Below are 19495 nucleotides of genomic sequence, written 5' to 3'. Positions count from 1 at the left end.
ACGATGGAGGCGTAAGGAAATCCGAAACTGATAAAATAGGGGTTTGAAATGTGTATTAAATGATAACCATGAAATTTGAAATTTAGGCTTACGGTTGAAAACTAAGAAATACCTACGTATTTCACGATTTTCGGAGATTTTAATAGCAAGGGAAGAAATTTAAAGGGATTTTTAAGAATCTAATTCCACGCCGGCGAAGTCGCGGTCAAATGCTAGCTGTTTTACAGTATTCATTAAAGCTGAGTTTTCAAACAATAATTGGGAAATCATCAAAATAAATGTTTATTTATTTGCAAGGAATAAACGCTGGTGGATTTCGTGTATAAAATATCTCAGCGGACTAATTATAAGTATTCATGCACGAATTGCCACGGTTTAACGATTAATCATTTTTGTTATTGCAAATGAAATGGAAGCGAGTCGAAAAATAAATTAATTAGATTATATCATGATTCATTAGTTATGTAGCCGTAGGTTTACCTGGTTCCGGCTGAAACTCCGCTCTGTCACTTTTTGTATTTTTTAGGGTTCCGTACCTCAAAAGGAAAAACGGAACCCTTATAGGACCACTTTGTTGTCTGTTTGTTTGTCTGTCCGACGTGTCTGTCAAGTAACCTATTGGGTACTTCCCGTTGACCTAGAATCATGTAATTTGTCAGATAGGTAGGTCTTATAGTACAAATACAGGAATAAATCTGAAAAGCGCGAATTTGTGGTTATATCATGTAAAAAAAATGTGTTTCAATTTTCAAAGTAAGATAACTATACCGAGTGGGGTATCATATGAAAGGGCTTTACCTGTACATTCTAAAACAGATTTTTATTTATTTTTATGCATACTTAATAGTTTTTAATTTATTGTGCAAAATGTTGAAAAAATACCCGAGTACGGAACCCTCAGTGCGCGAGTCTGACTCGCACTTGGCCGGTTTTTATTTCATATTGTGCCACACATGACGTGCAATAATATCCTGGCAATTCTATACTTTTGGAGCAAATAATATGCTCGAGTAGTAGAGACGCCGGGATCAGGAAACCTACATGTCTGAGAGTTCTATAGCCTACACCGTTCTAATTCTGCGAGGAAACCCGTGCTCAGTAGTGGGCCAGCGATGACTTGATCATGATGATGATGACTTTGCTATGCTTGTGAATCATGGCTGGATAGAGGCACAAAGGATCTGGAGGTTCCAATAATTCACCATAGTCTCTTGATGAATCTGCAACAGAAGTTTCTCTGTACAAACCTCAGTTGAAAAACAAATTAATAGCGGGCTTTTGCACATTCGTTCGCGATGTTAGATGATTCGATTTTTAACGGGATGTGGGAAGTGTTCGGGATTAATTGATTTTACTGTCCAGTGACTAGTGAGTTTGCTATTGTAGCATTTGTAGCTGGCTTTTTGCTTTCTCTCAATTCGTTTCGACGTTTAGATTTACTATCTTACTTACCTATTATTTTATTAAAAAAATGAAAACCACTGACCTATGTATGTCACAAAAAAAATCATATCTCCTAAACTACAAAAAATCGCTGTACATACATAGGAGATACTTCCCTAACCCTTTTTATCAGGTATTTAAATTTTACCCTTGGACGTCACTTCCACGGCCACTCCGATTAGTACGGAGTTAACTCACATTCTTCGAAGGGACATAGGCAACTTTTTATTCGGGAAAATTAAAGAGTTCCCACGGGATTTTTAAGGAACCATCGGTTTAGCCGATTTATACAAAATTTGATACAAAGGTAGCTTACATCACGGAAATTGACATAGGTAACTTTTTGTCCCGGAAAAGTAAATAGATCCCAAGGGATTTATAAAAACCTAAATCCACGCGGACGAAGTCGCGGGCATCATCTAGTATTTATAATATCTTCTTGCCTCCGCGCTCGCTGCGCCTTGCCACTTATATAATGGAGGTAAACCGCGCTTTAGCTAGTAAAAAAAATTATCTTGAACTCATTAAAAAGTTATTACAAAGCCAAACGAGCGGAAATGCAGCATTTCTCACTGACTCTTATCTCAAAGCTGGAGTGCATCCAAAACACTATGTACCTATATTTACCTACCTATCTACGTCATTAAAGTTTTTTCCAGAACTAGGTTAACAAGGAATTATGTAGTAGGTAATTTAAAATAAAACCCCGACCGCGGTTTGCACAGGTCTGTTGTTATTGACACCACGTAAATGATTATATTTCGATTTCGAATCGAAAGCATAAAATATGTAGGTATAATTATTTTTTGCTTATGCAATATGTATTGTACTTTAATAACATCTCATTGTAAAAAATGTTTCTGCAAATAAAAAATCTTGAATCTTGTATCTTGCAACCCTGGTAAACATTTTTTGAAACACGCTCGAAGGTGTCAAAAGAATGCTGCCTATAACCCGTACATCCAAATCTGTTTAGACATTTAGAAGTTATGGTGAATCAAAGAAATTCACAATAAACACTTAGGTAAACATTAACCCTGAAAAAATTGTTTTCCTGTCTTGGGCAGTCGTGCAAAAAGTGACTTTTTGCAGAATAACATTTACCTATTTAAAAAAAGGGGAAATGCTTACACAATTGGATTTTGTTCCTGAATTCAATTACCTCCGCGTGTGTTTGACGTCCGGGCCGGAATATAGCACGGAAGCTGCTGATTTTGATTTTTCAATAAAACCCTTCGCTTTTCTGTTCTCTTTGTTGACAAAATAGCTTGTGTGTTGACGATTGTATTATATTATTGCTATCATTGTTATAGGAGGAATCTATAGTTATTCTTGGTCAAGATCCGATATAATATAAATCCCTATCATAACAAAATCGGGAATCCACACATAACTTTTTTCCATACTTCAGTTTCAAACTAAAGTACCTACTTACGTTTTTCCATATACTTTACTTTTTCCATACTTCAGCTTCAAAGATAAACGAATCGCAGAAACCTATCGGAGAAACCCGTACCTAAGCGATGCAATTTGCCCGTGGCGGCGCTTTACAACGTTTTTCACTCCTATCATGATTTCTTTGTCAGTTCGCCGTAACAAGGTCGTATGGGCCGCATCGTGTAGGCTAATAGGCCTTTAACTGCATAAAATATTTAATGTTCATAAGCGGTAATTATGCTTGGAAAACTAGAGCATTTAACTCACTTTTTAGCAAATAAAGAATTTAATTGAATTGTTAATTTACGAGCAGCGAGCTAGCGTAAAAAACACATCTCTGCAAACTGCTTCCTACTTGAATTTGTATGCAACTCTCTTTGCATTCCATTTCGGACGTTTGGAAAAAAGAAAAAGCCGGTCAAGTGAGAGTCAGACTTGCACACTAAGGATTCCGTATCATCGTACAAGATATTTTTTATTTTTTTTTAATTTGCATGGCGGCCATTTAGAAATTCGTCACCTTGGATCTTTATTGTTATGGCCATAGAAATACACACTGTGAACAAGTGTAAATTAAAAATTTATAACACCCCTGACAAGTGAAGGTTACAGTAACTAGAAAAGAGCTGATAACATTCAAGCGGCTGAACCGATTTTCTTGGATTATAGCTAAGAACACTCTCGATCAAGCCACCTTTCAAATAGAAAAACTAAATTAAAATCGGTTCATTAGTTTAGAAGCTACGATGTCACAGACAGATACACAGATACACACGTCAAACTTATAACACCCCTCTTTTTGGATCGGGGGTTAAAAATTCGATTCACTACCTACTACGGTTCATAAGATACAGCCCGATGACAGACAGACGGTCAGACGGAAGAACAGCGAGCGCTTGATAGGTAATAGGGTTCCGTTGGCATCTTCGGGTACGGAACCCTGAAACCTCCCCAAACAAACGAGCGTGTCGTTTCCGAACTACAAGTTAAGGGTTTAGTTTAGACTAGAAAGAATTTACCTTGTATCGGAATTGAATTGCAAAGTAAATTGAATCTCATGCGCGTATTTTGAACTAAACTGGTACCTACCTATTTTGTTAAAACGCTTTTTCTAATTCAGGTATTTATTTTATTAAGTAAGTACCGAAGTACAGACGCACTTCCGCATTTATTATGGACTAGCGGCCCGCCCCGGCTTCGCACGGGTTCATAGAGTTGTAATTTTATCATGAAATAACTAACTGTATAAACTTTCCCCTTCAATCTTTATCTATTGGTGAAACCCGCATTAAACTCCGTGTAGTTTAAAAGATCTAAGCGTTCATACAGACAGTGAGGCGCGACTTTATTTTATACTATGTAGAGAGCTTACCAGCTGTCAAATTTAAATTGCTAAAGTAAGTGCGCGGGAAACTGTGTTTTTAACCCCCGACCCAAAAAGAGGGGTGTTATAAGTTTGACGTGTGTATCTGTGTATCTGTGTGTCTGTGTATCTGTCTGTGGTATCGTAGCACCTAAACGAATGAACCGATTTTAATTTACTTTTTTTTGTTTGAAAGGTGGCTTGATCGAGAGTGTTCTTAGCAATAATCCAAAAAAATTGGTCCAGCCGTTTAAGAGTTATCAGCTCTTTTCTAGTTTTCTTGTAGAAAAGAAGGTTAGATAACCGTTAGGTTCATAATATTATGTCAATTGACAAATGTCAAGCTATCAAGATGGACGATGCCTAGACACATAATTATTTATTTGAAAATGATGTTTTGGAAAACTCAGATACTTTAGATCGTAGGCGCGGAATAGTCCAAGAAAATCGGTTCAGCCGTTTGAAAGTTATCAGGTCTTTTCGGTCTTTTCTAGTTACTGTAACCTTCACTTGTCGGGGGTGTTATAAATTTTTAATTTACACTTGTGTTACTAACGGTCTACAACATAACATTTTTATAAATTGTTTTATCGTTGTAATAACTAATAGAAGAAAGTAAAATAGCTTGTGATTTTTAATATACGGTTCTCATTTTATGCCTAAAAAGTATATGGGTGGTTAAACAGAATAAACAACACATAAAACTTTCAGGAAGCAATTTTGCGTGTCGTAAAACCCTCTATAAAAACACTGCAATGTAATTGATTATTATGGAAATTCATGGCATCCTTTATTATTCTTGTTATAGGGCGACGCTAAGAAAGGCCAAACCCGGCTTTATTTTCTAGTGAAGGTACTGTTCCTGATCAAATCTAACCTATTAGTAAAAATGAAGTAATTTACGCAAAACCTAAATTCAGATTAAATAAAAACTTAAATAAATAAAATTAAATCTAAAACCTCATCAATCAGGCATACCGCAGCGAGGCATAGTTATGCACCGAAGATGCCTGGCAGCTTTGCCTCCCATTTAGATGGCCAGACTAATTCTTTGTCCAAGATAGGTGCCAGCTCTAGGGGCCCCGTAGGCTCGATTACATTTTTTGAAATTTTCTCATAAAGAGGTCCCAGGGGTCCACGGCCCAAGGTCTCCACCCCAAAAGGCACAAAATATGAAACTCCCGTCGAGAATCGACGATTTTTAAATCCTATACCTATGATTTAACATGTCACTTATGGTAGAGTATACAGTCTTAAATAAATATACTTTATACCTAATATTATTTTATGACATAAAGTCGACACTGACCGGGCGATCCTGAAATTGCATTCCGCTTCGTGGAATACTAGTTTTCTCTACATTTGTGTTCCAAATGTCAATATTTATTCGTGATCGTAATATTGTACATCTGCAGTTGTGACTTGAATACAAAATAGCATGATTTTAATACATATATCTGAGCTCAGCCCTATCTATTTCGGTAGGTAGGTACATATGGAACTGCACTAATCTCTGACGGAAAAGCTTAACTTTTAAAAGCAAAGTCCATACGGGATTACTTCGTGCATGAAGCTAAAATGAAGCTAAAATTTCAAGGCGACTTTTGGAAAAGAGATACCTAATTATTTTGTGACTTGGAGTAGAATTACACTTTTTTCAACGAGCAGGGATAAAATAACTATGTCAAGACATTATCAGGCGTATTCGCTTCTAAAAACATGACTACGATCGCTCTCTCAAGAGATTCACGGAGAAGAAATATTTGGCCGTGTTCACGTCCTCATACCATGCTGATTTCCAGAAGTAATAAGTACGCGCATATTGTGCTTATTTAAGAGGGCTCTCTCCGTCACTCGTTTCATACAATCGTAGTTCCAATTTCATTTGAATATTAAGCAACCAAAGTCCATGAAATTTTGCAGACATATTCTAGAAACTAATATCTATGTCTGTGGTTTTCCAGATTTCTGTTAAAATATTCGGTTTCAAAGTTACGCGGTCTTAAAAAATTTCATACAAATCTTTGAGCCCCTGTAATTTTAAAACTACATATTTTTAGAAAAATCTAAAACACCACAGACACAGATATTAGTTTCTAGAATATGTCTCCAAAATTTCATGGACTTTGGTTGCTTAATATTCAAATGAAATTGGAACTACGATTGTATGAAACGAGTGACGGAGAGAGCCCTGTTAAAGAATAGGTAAAAATAAAAACAAAAAACACTTAAACAGTTTCTTACATTGAATATAAGTAACATAATTATCTGAAATTTCGGCACTCAAGATACAGGAGCCGTAGCCCAGCGCGGTGGTCTAAGGTGCTTGAGGTGCGACTCTAAAGAGACGCGTGCACTTACCTATGTGGGTATTTAAAAATCACTTACCTACTGGTTATTAGTGATTGACAAAGAAAATGTGATGTAGACTCCATTGTAATAATAATAGAAAAATTTTTCGTCATACCCGAAGATTAAAATGAAAGACTCCACTACAACGCCACTATTTCAATTTGTACGAGTATCATAACAAGATGTCGCTTTCGCTCGTTGGGCAGACGCAGGCGCAGGCGGGGCGGGCGTGCGTCGCGCGGATGCATGGCGCTGCTGTATCGCGCGACGCGGCTCAAAGACCGCGCGGACACGCACGTCTTCACCTTCGTGGTCACCCGCTCCGCCACTCGCGAGCCCGACCGCGACGTCACCTCCAAGGACTTCTGCTGCGCGCACCAGCGATGGGCCGTCGCCTTCAGTCGCACCGAGGCCGCTCTAGGTAAATATTCTTCCCATGAAAAAATTGAAACATCTTCCCTTAGCCACCTCTTTTAGTCAAAAAGTGTTTCTATTTTTTGATGAGAAGGAATTCATCATCATTATCAACCCATTGCTGGCTCACTACTGAGCATGGAGCTCGTCTAAGAATGAGAAGGGTTTGTCATAGTTTACCACACACTGGTCAAGACGTGTGGATTGTTAGACTTTAGACACCTTTGGCAACATCACGGACAACTGTCAGGCATGCAGATTTTCTCACGATGTTATTGCGTTTTTCTGATAGCTGATGAAATTTTCAATAGCAATCCGGTGTTGGGAAGGGGGTGGTAATCCATGGACTTAGGATCCATTTAGGGATATTAGAGTTTTCTTGAAAAGTTTAAGTCAAAGGTCCATTTTCTAAGACAAGATTTTGTTCTCAGGTGTGTACTTGGTGTGGCGGGGCGTCTGCGAAGGCATGCGTGTCTACGTCGACTTTACTTTCACGTTGCTTAGTCGCGACCACTTCACAGCCAACGAGGGCTTCTCTGGCAAACAAGTCAGATTCTACGCGGGCTGCGCGGCGCAAGGGCGAGGCCGATGCGTCTCGCTCACCGAACTCAACGCCAAGTTCGCGGACGCTCGCGGTGAATTTCAGCTAGAACTGAGCATGTCCCGTGTTCGAACCTTATATTCTTGTGAGTTGCGTGCTCCTCGTTTAGACACGCCTCCGATAGCTTTTGCTGGATTCGACTGGTCAGTGACCGCAACGGGTGGAGTCGGAAAGGAACCTCTCACGTTGCGACTACAGAGGTTATCTGGAGAAGGTCAACGCTGTCGCGTACGCTACGCGCTCGCGCTCGGTGAAGGCGATCGTCGAGTACACTCCGGTCCCCTCGAGTGCCTGTGCGACGCGGAGGGAGGCACTCCACCCTGGACACCACGTCCACCTTCTCGTCTTCTTCACAAAGGTGTTCGCTTAACCGTGGAATTGGTTTGGGCGAGAGCCTTAGCAGAGCTAGCTGTTCCGGTCGCCGGACGAGCGGCCACGTGCTACGACCGCGACAAGCAAGCCTGGGGGCTGCGCTGCGACACGCACTCTGAGACCGTGCGACTACACATGCTGTATCGCGACGTGCACCACGTGCCGCGTAATCACTTGCGCTACGTGAGCTGGTCGGCGTGGCTGGTGCGCGTTGCGCCTGCGACCGGCGAGCCGGAGGCGGACGAACTGCCCGGGGCTCCTTTCGAGAACTATTACGCTCAAGAGAGTGCGGACGAGGGACTCATGATGGAAACAGCGTTGAGGGTAGAAGACGTCACCCGTTCTGGCAGTCCGTTCCTGCATCCCGGCGGAGAACTTCGCGTGCGGCTCGAGTGGACCGACACATATCTCTTATTCCAAGCGACCTATCATGTCTACGATGACCTTTGCCGATTACACGCTCATCAAATGAGGTAGGATTTATTAATATTCGGCTATTTGTATTAAGTTTTCATTTGAAAATTCAAACATTCACTTCTTTGACTCTTATGAAAAAAAACGAATAGCGTCAGAAGATGGCCGCTGTGTGTGTGTGTGTGTGTCTGTTTGTGTGTGTGGTGTGGGTTGGTGTATTTAAGACAGTAAAGCAGCTACGTTCTAAAGACACCTCTTAACGATGACGGTGACGTTTTTTCTCGGTTATCTCCCCAAATACATAAAAATAAATGAATGGTTTGAGTTGGAAGTTTAGTGGGTCGCGTTTGTTGCAGGCGTGAAATCGCGGTGCTGCAGGCGGAGAACTACTCGCTGGAGCGGCAGCTGTTCAGCTACCAGAAGAGCCTGGCGTACGCGCAGGCGCAGGCCGGCGAGCCGGTGGCGGAGGCCAGCGGGCGCCGCTCGCCCGCCGAGCGCTCGCTGTCCACGGACACGGAGTACGCGTGAGCCGGGCCCCGGCAGCGCGCTCTCAGCCCGCTGACCGCCTTCTGCGAGCCCGCTCTCGACTCTTCTATCCTTTCGACTGATTCTAACGTTTTTGAGCGATTTATCTATTTTTCTAAACGTTTTATGGCGAGCTGCGCCCTCGTCCGCACCGCTTCTCGCCGGTCGCCTGCACTCTCGCCGCTCGGATCTATCGATAGCTGATTATTATATTCGACTACTTTTCTATTTATCTGTACATAAAATATATTTAGATATAATATATTATGTATATTTCTTAACTTGAAACTCGAATTCATATACTACGACAGTCGATTTATGAATAAAATAATTTAAAAAAATTCTGGTGTTTGATTTGTGAAGTCTGTGTACAATGTAATCTTACAATACAAAATTACAAATTTAATTTTTGGCACCAGTCACTAAACTTATCGTACTACTATGCTATACTAACCCATCCATTTTGTTCACGTACCAACAGCTACATAATTGCTTCCGCAAAATGTAGTTCTGCTTGAGTAAGTACTACAATAATTAGATATAGGTCGTACCGAAAGATCCGCACGTTAGCAGATTTTAATTATTATTGTGGCCCATGCTTCGTCTCTATTGCAGCAGCTGCAGTCAGAGCACAGCAGAGCAGAGAGAGAGAGAGAGAGGAATGATTTACATTATTAGAACGTATTGGACACGAGCCTTATGAAGTCCGAGATATGAACGCGCTGACCAACCAAAGGTTGGCATTATAAAGTAACCTGACTCGGGCGGATGGCTCGTGCTCTAATGTGAACCATCTCTTACTTCATACAAAATTCTATTTTGATAATTATTATGACTCGCTTGTGCGACACGGACATGTTTCAAGCCATGGCTCGCTATGGCATGGCATGGCATGGCTTGGCATGCTTATAATAATAAGTAAAACTCAATAAATAAATGGCAAAATTTGGCTTACTGACGAATCCCTGCAAGCGAAGATATTATGTAATTATTACCTATTTACGCAGCTGCCCGGTATAACTATTGTACGCTGAAGTGAAAAGTACTTAAGCTATTACTTTTACAAAAATATCAACCTTTCATTACAAAGAAAGTTGACAACTTAAGAAACGCGATTAACTTTAAAGCATTGAACATAAAAATGAATTCCAATGGGAATCAGTTCAATTATAGATTTTAGCAACTGGCTTGACTAGATTTCTGGTCAAAAACCCTCATAGTTAACCCAAGTTTCTAACTGGAATTCCATTTTGTCCAATTAGTTGCGTTTCTATAGTTACCCGGTTTCACTGTGCAATTATTTCTATAAATGCCCGCAGATTCTGCAAAAACAAAACGCAACGGGCGGCTGACATTGACGAAATAACAGACGTCACGTCAAATTACTGTCAAGTGTCAACTGTCAATCTTTGTTTACATTTTGGAGCACGTTTTGTTTTCTTCAAATCAAATTATTAATTAAAATTAAAACAAATATCTATAAAATGGCTCAAGGCAAAATGAAAGTAAAGAGCAAGTTGCCATCAGGCGCTAAATCTAAAGTAAAGAAGGCGAAAGGTAAAGCTGTGACGAAACGAATCAATGCTCCAGTGAAAAGTAAGGCAAAGGCCCAAGTTGTTGAGCGGAATAAAATGAAGGCTACAGTAACTAAAATGGTGAACGCAGCGGCTGAAAAGCAACTTAGGGCTTTAGCAACGGATACGCCACAGCTTTCCGAGGCTCAAAAGCGAGTGGCTAGCGCCCCCACAGCACCTACCCCAGCGAAATAACCTCCAAATGTTCATGGACTGTGTGTTTAATGGACAAGTTTGGAGTATAAATTAAGAATTGTGAATAGTAGAATATTAAATAATAATTAAGTTATAAATGCAAGATCCAGAAACAAGATTGCACAAGTTTTCATGTTGAGTTTATGTAAAAATTAAAATTTTATGGTTCATTAAATACAGAATTCAGCACTTTAAAATTACAGATATAATGTTTCAGAATTCAGACTCTTTTACCGCTTTTTCAATATGTTGGTCACACTTTTATAGTGGAGCCCAGTAAATAAGTAAATATTTGGACCAAAAGTAAAGCTACTAAGTAGTAACCTTACTTAAGAAGTAAAAGTAAGGTAATAAGTTGTTTAGAAAAGTAATCATATCATTACACTAACCACAACTTTCTGATGTGCACATACAATGTACTCATACATACCCAAGTTAGTCAGTATAATTATTAAAAGAGATAATAAAAACCAGCCAAGTACAAGTCAGACTCGCGCATTGAGGGTTCCGTACTCGGGCATTTTTCAGACATTATGCATGATAAATTAATAACTATTATACATAAAAATAAATAAAAATCTATTTCAGAATTAACAGGTAAAGGCCTTTCATATGTCATCTAACTTGGTATAGTTATCTTACTTTGAAAAATGAAAATACTAATTATTTGTTCACAAACACATTTATAATTTTTTTTGGTGATGAACCAGAAATTCACTTTTTTCGGATTTATTTCTTCACTTATGCTATAAGACCTACCTACCTGCCAAGTTTCATAATTCTAGGTCAAGGGGAAGTACCCTGTAGGTTTTCTTGACAGACACAACAGGCGGACAGACAGACAACAAAGTGATCCAATAATGGGTCAGTTTTTTCTTTTAAGTTACGGAACAGTAAAAATGAGCACAAAAAGTTGTGATTTGCAATGACATCCTTATTATTTGTAAAATAAGTAAACTTAACACAGCTCTCAGCACAAAAATATTTATTTCCACAAAAGTGAGGCTTTTCATAGTTTTTCATGTGATGTTCATAGTTTTTTCCTTTAGTATGTGAAATAACTTTAAATAAGTAATATTGTAAAATATAATGTTGTATTAAATGTTATACTAACAGACTGATGATTTCTTTATTTTTAAATCCATCTAAGCTTTAATGCAGATTTGTAATAATGTAGGTATGTTACCGCTAAAGTTGGTAATGAAGATAAAGGTGATTCAGAGAGCAACAAGAAGGACGCTGTAGAATGGATGTGCAAGGTATCACATCACATTAATATTATAAAGGAGAAAGTTTGTATGTCTGTGTGTGTGTATGTTTGTTACTCCTTCACGCAAAAACTACTGGACGGATTGGGCTCAAATTTAGAATGGAGATAGATTATACCCTGGATTAGCACATAGGCTACTTTTTATCCCGGAAAATCAAAGAGTTCCCATGGGAATTTTAAAAAACCTATATCCACGCGAACGAAGTCGCGGGTATCAGCTAGTACAAAATAATAGGTTCAATTTCATCATTAAAAAAAGGTACCATTCCATTGATCTATATCTATACATATAATAAAATTGTAGAAAAGTGGTGTGAAAAAACAATGGAAATATATAAAAAAAAGTAGCAGGGGTTGTTATTATATCGATGCCGAACCCGAAATTGTAATTAATTTTTTTTTGTCTGTTTGTCTGTGTGTTTGTGCACGCTAATATCAGAAACGGCTTATTCGATTTAGATACGGTTTTCACTAATATATTGTAGTAAGCTTCACTTAACATTTAGTGCTTATTTCATGTCAATCGGTTCATAAATAAAAAAGTTATGTCAATTTAAAGAATCACGCTGCCCGAAAAGTCACTATTCCACGCGAACGAAGTCGCGGGCACAGCTAGTGGTAACTAAAATTATCATTATTATCAACCGATAGACGTCCTATACATACAAATAGGTGTCTTGTATGCCCTAGAAGACTATGGCGTGTGAAATTCCCTACATACAATGTAGAAACTTCCATAAATCCACACGTCACGCTTGTGCCGTCTGAAAGACCTAGTGAGCGAACTTTATTATATGAATGGAGGATCACATAATTATACATAGGCTTTGAACATGCACAAGCACTCTTTCAAAAATTTTTCACACTCTTCGGAAACGTTGCTATGCTTCTACTATAATTAAGAAGTATTTATAAATATAATACTTTAATTTACAATACTGTAGCACGATATTATGTAATACAACGCCATCTATGTCAAAAATTAGTAATAAATCAATCCGACTCGAAGATGTTAGGTATATTATTATTATCAGTGGTGCCGAAGGATCTACTAGGTATCAGTAGGTACTTAATATTTCTATGGACGGACACCATCGGATTTGGCAACCTCCAGACTGATGAATAATAAAATCTGGAACATATTGGCAGGATTTTTGAAGAGATAAATTATTTAGCCAAGAAATTAAGAATTAGCCAAAAATCGCTCAAGATTTTTGATGTACATAATATTATACGTAATATGTATACTATATATTATAGATACATATAGTATAATTTATAACTTCATGTTCTAGCTATATTAGGTTACAGACGGACAAAAGCAATTTTACTCAAGTAGACTCCGAGACCTTGCTTCACTTGGTTAACTATAGAAGTATCTATCATGCACTACGCTCGTACCTAGGTATTCTGGATCGTAATAATTAGTAATTACCTACCTACTCAGTTTGTATCTAGGTATATACCTGTTTATTATTCGTACACCCAAATCCATATCGTTAACCAATGCAGTTTAATTAATGTGATGTCGCAGCTGAAACTAATTTAAATTACTAATTACCTGCGTTTCGCGGTTCGCATAATTTTACCTGGAGGTAGTATTTAAGCTCGCAATTTTCAGTAGATATAATATAGGTACACAGAATAGATGCCGTCATGTTTTTTTACCCGACTGCAGCAAAGCCAAAAGGAAGGGTTATGATTTTAGCAGTCTATGTATGTGTGTGTGTATGTATGTATGTTTTTTTTAGTATCCAGAATTTGTATGTTTGTATCCATAGTGCCCCTACACCAGCAGGCGCAGTTATTATTTTGCTTTTATTATTATATTATTTTACACTGTGTTTGTTAAATAAATATTTTAATGAAATGAATACTATATTACTCTTATGGTTATTGTAATAAAATACGAATATAACAAGTTGGGTAGCGACATTATGTTAGTGAACAGACTTTACTCTCCACTAACAAAAGATATCAATTTCTTATTTTATGACGACCCCTCTGGCGCAGTGGTAAGTGCGTGCTGTGGTCTTATCAGTGAGAGGTATCGGGTTCGATTTCCGACAGGGGTTTGGAATATTATAATTTCTAAATCTCTGGTCTGGTCAGGTGGGAGGTTTCGGCCGTGGCTAGTTACCACCTACTGGTAAAGCCGTGCCGCCAAGCGATTTAGCGTTCTGGTAAGATGCCTGTAGAAACCAAAGGGGGGGTTTAATAAAAACTGTCGTACCCCTTCCAGGTTAGCCCGCTTCCATCTTAGAATGCATCATCACTTACCACCTGGTGAAATTGCAGTCAATAACTTGTATCTGAATAAAGAAAAAAATACTTCATTTCATATTGACTAACTGCCCGACTGGATTGAACCGGACTGGATAAGAACCGATGCCTGATCGGACTGGACCGAATTGGTAAGATAAGGTAGGAGTAAAAAGAAATAAGGTTCAGTCCAACCGGTCAAAAATATTTTGGCTGAAACATATACGAAAAAGCTTATCTTATATCGGACATCCCTCAACTTCAGAATAAAAAATAAAATAAAAAAACATTAATAACCACAAACATTAAAATTAAAACAATATTCTAATTTATTACAGAATATAAGACTTATTAGTATGACGTACTCATACCTACAAAAGTTATTATAAGCGTATAATATCTATTATGACAAATAAAATTTATTGTAGTAGGTAGGTACCTACCTCCTAGTTCTATAATTTCTTCCCGAATCAAACCGAAACCTAAAAAGATCGTCCTAAATTACCCAAACCGGGTATTGAACCCGGAACCCGTCGCCTGAAGCCTGTGTGTGTGGGGAGGCAATCGCCCGACGCTGCCTGAGGGAGTTTGTCCAATTGTTTACAATTTGCGAAGAAAGTCTTAATTCAAAGTTATAAGATAGGTACTAGCTGATGCCCGCGACTTCGTTCGCCTGGACATAGATTTTCTTAAAATCTCGTGGGAACTCATTGATTTTCCGGGATAGAAAGTAGCTTATGTGTTCATCCAGGGTATAGTCTATCTCCATTTCCACTTTTAACCAAATTCATCCAGTAGTTTTTGCAGGAAATAGTATCAAACATCCATACATACATACTTACTAACTTGAGTATTTTTAAAAAATTTATGGCTCGCACTTGACCGATTTTTTACTCTCCAGTTGTTCTACGTCACTATACGTTTAACTGTCAATCTACGGTAACCAACGCTGATAAAATTGGAATATGAATGTTGATATCAAAATACTTAAACAAAAACCTGCAACAGGCATTCTGAGAGCAAGTACCGACCGACGGAGGTACCTACCTAAATCGATTCGGCAATCTTTATTTTCGGTCCAAGATTAAATTTTTTTCCGAAGTCACTTCACTGTAATTCGGTGAAGTTTGAGGTTTTTTATTTTAAATTATATTGCATGCTGCGTATGTGGGTAACGTATTCAAGGTAATGTCGCACGGTGAGTGAACGCGCTTTAGGGATGCGGGATGCTTCGTCTCTGATATCGATTTTATCGCCTATACCTACCAACACCTGTACCTATATAACTTGGTACGCTATGAATGTATTGCAATAGAACATAACTGAGCTTATTATTTGGGATTAGTGTGCGTTATATTGTACTGTGTACCTGCAGGCCCTTCTCAATTGAAAAACCGATCAAGAGCGAGTCAGATTCGCACACAAAGAGTTCCGTACCAACGTACAAGATAATAATACCCCGCAAAGAGGCGGACGTAAATCAGTAGGCTATTTTTGCTAGAGCAAAATAATACCCATCCACATTTTTAGTGTTCCGTACGTTGAAAAGGAAAAATGGAACCCTCATAGGATCACTTTATTGTCTTTCTGTCTGTCTGTCTGTCTATCTGTCTGCCTGTCCATCCGTCCGTCCGCCGTGTCTGTCAAGAAAACCTATATGGTACTTCCCGTTGACTTAGAATCATGAAATTTGGCAGATAGGTAGGTCTTATAGCACAAGTAAAGGAATAAATCCGAAAACCGTGAATTTGTGGTTACATCATTTAAAAAAAAACTAAAATGTGTTTAAATTTTCAAAGTTAAATAACTATACATGCTTTCTTGTTAAGTTTATTAATCAATCGAAAACATCGATAAAGTTTCCATACCGAAAATTATTCAAACGATCGGCACTGGCCCGAAGCGGCGTTGTGGCATCAAGGGAAGCGGGGAGGTGATGCGCCGATTTCTCCGAATAAGATTAATAAATGCAGGCGGGGCGGGGGACACCGCGGCTAATGACACGACGCTGCAGATATTTTTTATCGCGAATTTAAAACAAACTGGTTGCGGCGGTAGCTGGACCCCGTCCCGCCCTGGCCCCTTCCGACCCGCGAGCCTGCACTTAAGCCCTAAACAGACGCAGCGCATTAAACGACGCAGGCGCTGCGCCGGTGCACTAGTGCAGGGTGCGCAAGAGTGCACCCTGCACTAGTGCACCGGCAGGGTGCACTCTTGCGCACCCTGAAGCGGGCTAACCTGGAAGGGTATGGCGGTTTTCATTAAACCCATACACCTCTGGTTTCTACATGGCATCGTATCGGAACGCTAAATCGCTTAGCGGCACGGCTTTGCCAGTAAGGTGGTAACTAGCCAGGGCCGAAGTCTCCCACCAGACTAGACCAGACATTTAGAAATTATAAAATTCTAAACCTTGCCGGGAATCGAACCCGGGACCTCTCACTAATAAGACCACAGCGCTTACCACTGCGCCAGGGAGGAAAAGATAGATTGCATAATGCTTTCATTGTATTTCGTGAAGTCTTGCTGTACTGAGCCTGCCGTCGGCTGTCTCGCGTTGCGTCTGTGAAGGCTGTAATAGCTCCTGTGCGCGGGCGCAAACGAGCGCGTCGCACCAATTGTCACACCTACTTAGGGCTTTTGTTACGTAAATAGGTTCGCTTGTCATGCCTCGGCTTTCCTGGTTGCTGGTTGTCTATATTTAAATGTTTACTTTGTAGAGTATACCGCGTGGTAACAGAATTTGTTCCGAGAACGATTTGGATCAAGTACCTACCTCTACTTCTTACAGAGCTTTTGGTTTTGTGATTTCTTTCAACAGTAGGTAGGTAATCTTTTTTTTAGATTTCAAATCAAGGTTTCCTATACCCCTGAAAATAGCTTACAAACTATTTTCAGGTTGTATCATAATTTGACGATTCCAAAACATAAAAGATCATAATTTAAAATATTTTTCAGGAGATCGATTTATATTAAAAAAATAAAATAAAATGAGGAAGCTGGTAAACAAAACGGTCTAATTACAATTCTGATCAAAATACTTTTTTTTTAATTAATCGGGATGTTTTTCATTCACTTAATACAAATCCAAGCATCTTTCATTTGATAGCAAATTGGCCTAAAACTGTACTAAAGTTGAGTCCAAAGTTCATGATTTGCTTCACCTACATACGAACTTAAACTCACTTCCATGCATAACGTGCTGAAATTCAGTCCAATTTAGATCTTGTTGTCGATCAAAACGGTATAAGTTTTAAAAGCTTTCTTCAGTATAATTGCTCGTTTAAAATTTATTTTCGCGCAATTTCACCATTTTGTTTGCCTCCTCCCAATGATGCCAAAAAAACTATAGAAATAATTTAAATATCTTTGCTAGACAGAAATGATGAAAATACCCAAAGCATTACATTATTATCAAGCTTTATAAGGTATGATAGGTAAATTCAAAGTCCAGTTAACACAGATGCAAATACGACTGGTTATTAGTAAGATATCAGTCTGTCAGATGGTCGGGGCCAATGCAAAAAGGTTTCCGATTCAAGCTGAACTAGTTAGGCTAACGGTGCAGATGTGTATAGTGGAGAGCACCGTTTATATGGGCATTAGGAAAAAGGGGACTGAGAATAATGATGTCAATTGTTTTTGCATCTAGAAAGATAGGGGTACCTACTTAGTACTTTAGTTTTTTTTATACGAGTAGAATAATCAGACACCCTTTTTAGGGTTCAAAAGGAAAAACGGAACCCTTATAGGAGAACTGTCTGTCTGTCATACTGTCAGTCCGTCTGTCGTGTCTGCCAAGAAAACTTATAGGGTACTTCCCGTCTAGATTAGACATTTTAATTTTTTTGTGATATGTAAGCACAAATTCACGATTTTCGGATTTTTTCTTTACTTGTGCTATAACACCTACCTAACTGTCAAACATGATTCTAGGTCAACGGAAAGTACCCTATAGGTTTTCTTGACAGACACGACAGTGGACAGAAGGACAGACGGACAGACAAAGTGATCTCATAAGGGTATCTGTTTTCTTTTTGAGGTACGGAACCCTTAAAATCTATAACAAAGTGGACGAAGTCGCGGGCACCATCTAGTACCTACCTAGATATAAAATGTGTCTTATACCTAGGATCTATTTAACGTTACGGGGACATCTATTTTATGTCTCTCATGTTTGCATACAACAAGAATAAAATTCGGTTGCATTTTACGTGAAAGCTGTACTCTAGGTAGCTTTAGGTAACCTTCGGTCCTGACAAAAGGTAAAGCTTTATTCACACTGGCACACACTCCCATTTAAAAAAAAAAACTAATGAATCTTTCTTAGAACAACACAATTTTCTTAACTTAATATCCTACTTACAAATCATCAATACTAAAGATATTTTTCAGCTTTTGTTAAAATAATTAATCTATCAATTTCCCTACTTAATTAGATACTGCTTACTTAGAGTTAAACTACCATTTTTTAACATAACCGTCCAAAGTAATATTGAGTCGTTGATTTAATTATTGTAACTTGTTGCCTGAAAAAGAAATTGCTGAATTCCATTCCGGCTCTTCTCAGTAGAAACTGTTTTGAAAACCGGCGATATATTTACAACAAACAGACAGACTTCATATTTTTAAAATGGTTATAAGATGAGTCTAGTTTAGAGCTCCAAAGATCACCAATCCAGTTATATCTACTAATATGCGCCAACACAACTAGTCGACACGTCTACTAATATTATAAATGCAAAAGTGTGTCTGTCTGTCAATCTATCTGCTATCCAGAGCTTGCACGTTGGAGACAGACGTAGACTACTTTTTATCCCGGAAAATTAAAGGGTTCCCACAAGATTTTTGAAAAACTGAATCCACAAGCGGACGAAGTCGCGGGCACCATGTGCTAAATCTCGATGGCCCAACCTCAGTGCATATTCAAGATCTCTTATGAGCACATCGGAGGGCATCTTCTATCATAGAATATTTTCTCCTAACTAATAGGTCGTAGCTAGTCTACACTAGGCTCTATAGCAGGAGGTTAAACGGGTCAGATGACAAGTGCCCTGTGGGGGCAGGATTTATGTATGTTTCCTCGTACTGCGGGCGAACACGCGGAAGACGGTACATTTACTATTATTGGTGGTATTCCGTCATTACGAAAACAAATCTATTGTTCTTTACCACATACGGTGTGGGGAATAATTTCCGTATTTACTGCAATCTTTGTACGTTGTGGCTAATTCTGTTTGTACACAATTTCTTAAACAAACTAAAACGATGCC

General features: G+C 38.7%; 1 protein-coding gene across 1 annotated transcript in view; it reads left to right on the top strand.

The window, feature by feature from the left end:
- The window catches only part of LOC123870950, a 58534-nt gene extending 49281 nt beyond the window's left edge, over positions 1-9253 (top strand). Inside the window, exons 2-4 of the mRNA XM_045914468.1 lie at positions 6802-7016; positions 7441-8455; positions 8753-9253. Of these exons, the coding sequence (XP_045770424.1) occupies positions 6842-7016; positions 7441-8455; positions 8753-8924 (1362 nt within the window). The 5' untranslated portion in view covers positions 6802-6841 and the 3' untranslated portion in view covers positions 8925-9253. The remainder of the gene's footprint in view (positions 1-6801; positions 7017-7440; positions 8456-8752) is intronic.
- Positions 9254-19495: the final 10242 nt, after the last annotated feature.

Source organism: Maniola jurtina, chromosome 2, assembly GCF_905333055.1.
Source record: "Maniola jurtina chromosome 2, ilManJurt1.1, whole genome shotgun sequence".
Lineage (NCBI taxonomy): Eukaryota > Metazoa > Arthropoda > Insecta > Lepidoptera > Nymphalidae > Maniola > Maniola jurtina.
This window is presented reverse-complemented; position numbering and strand designations above follow the sequence as displayed.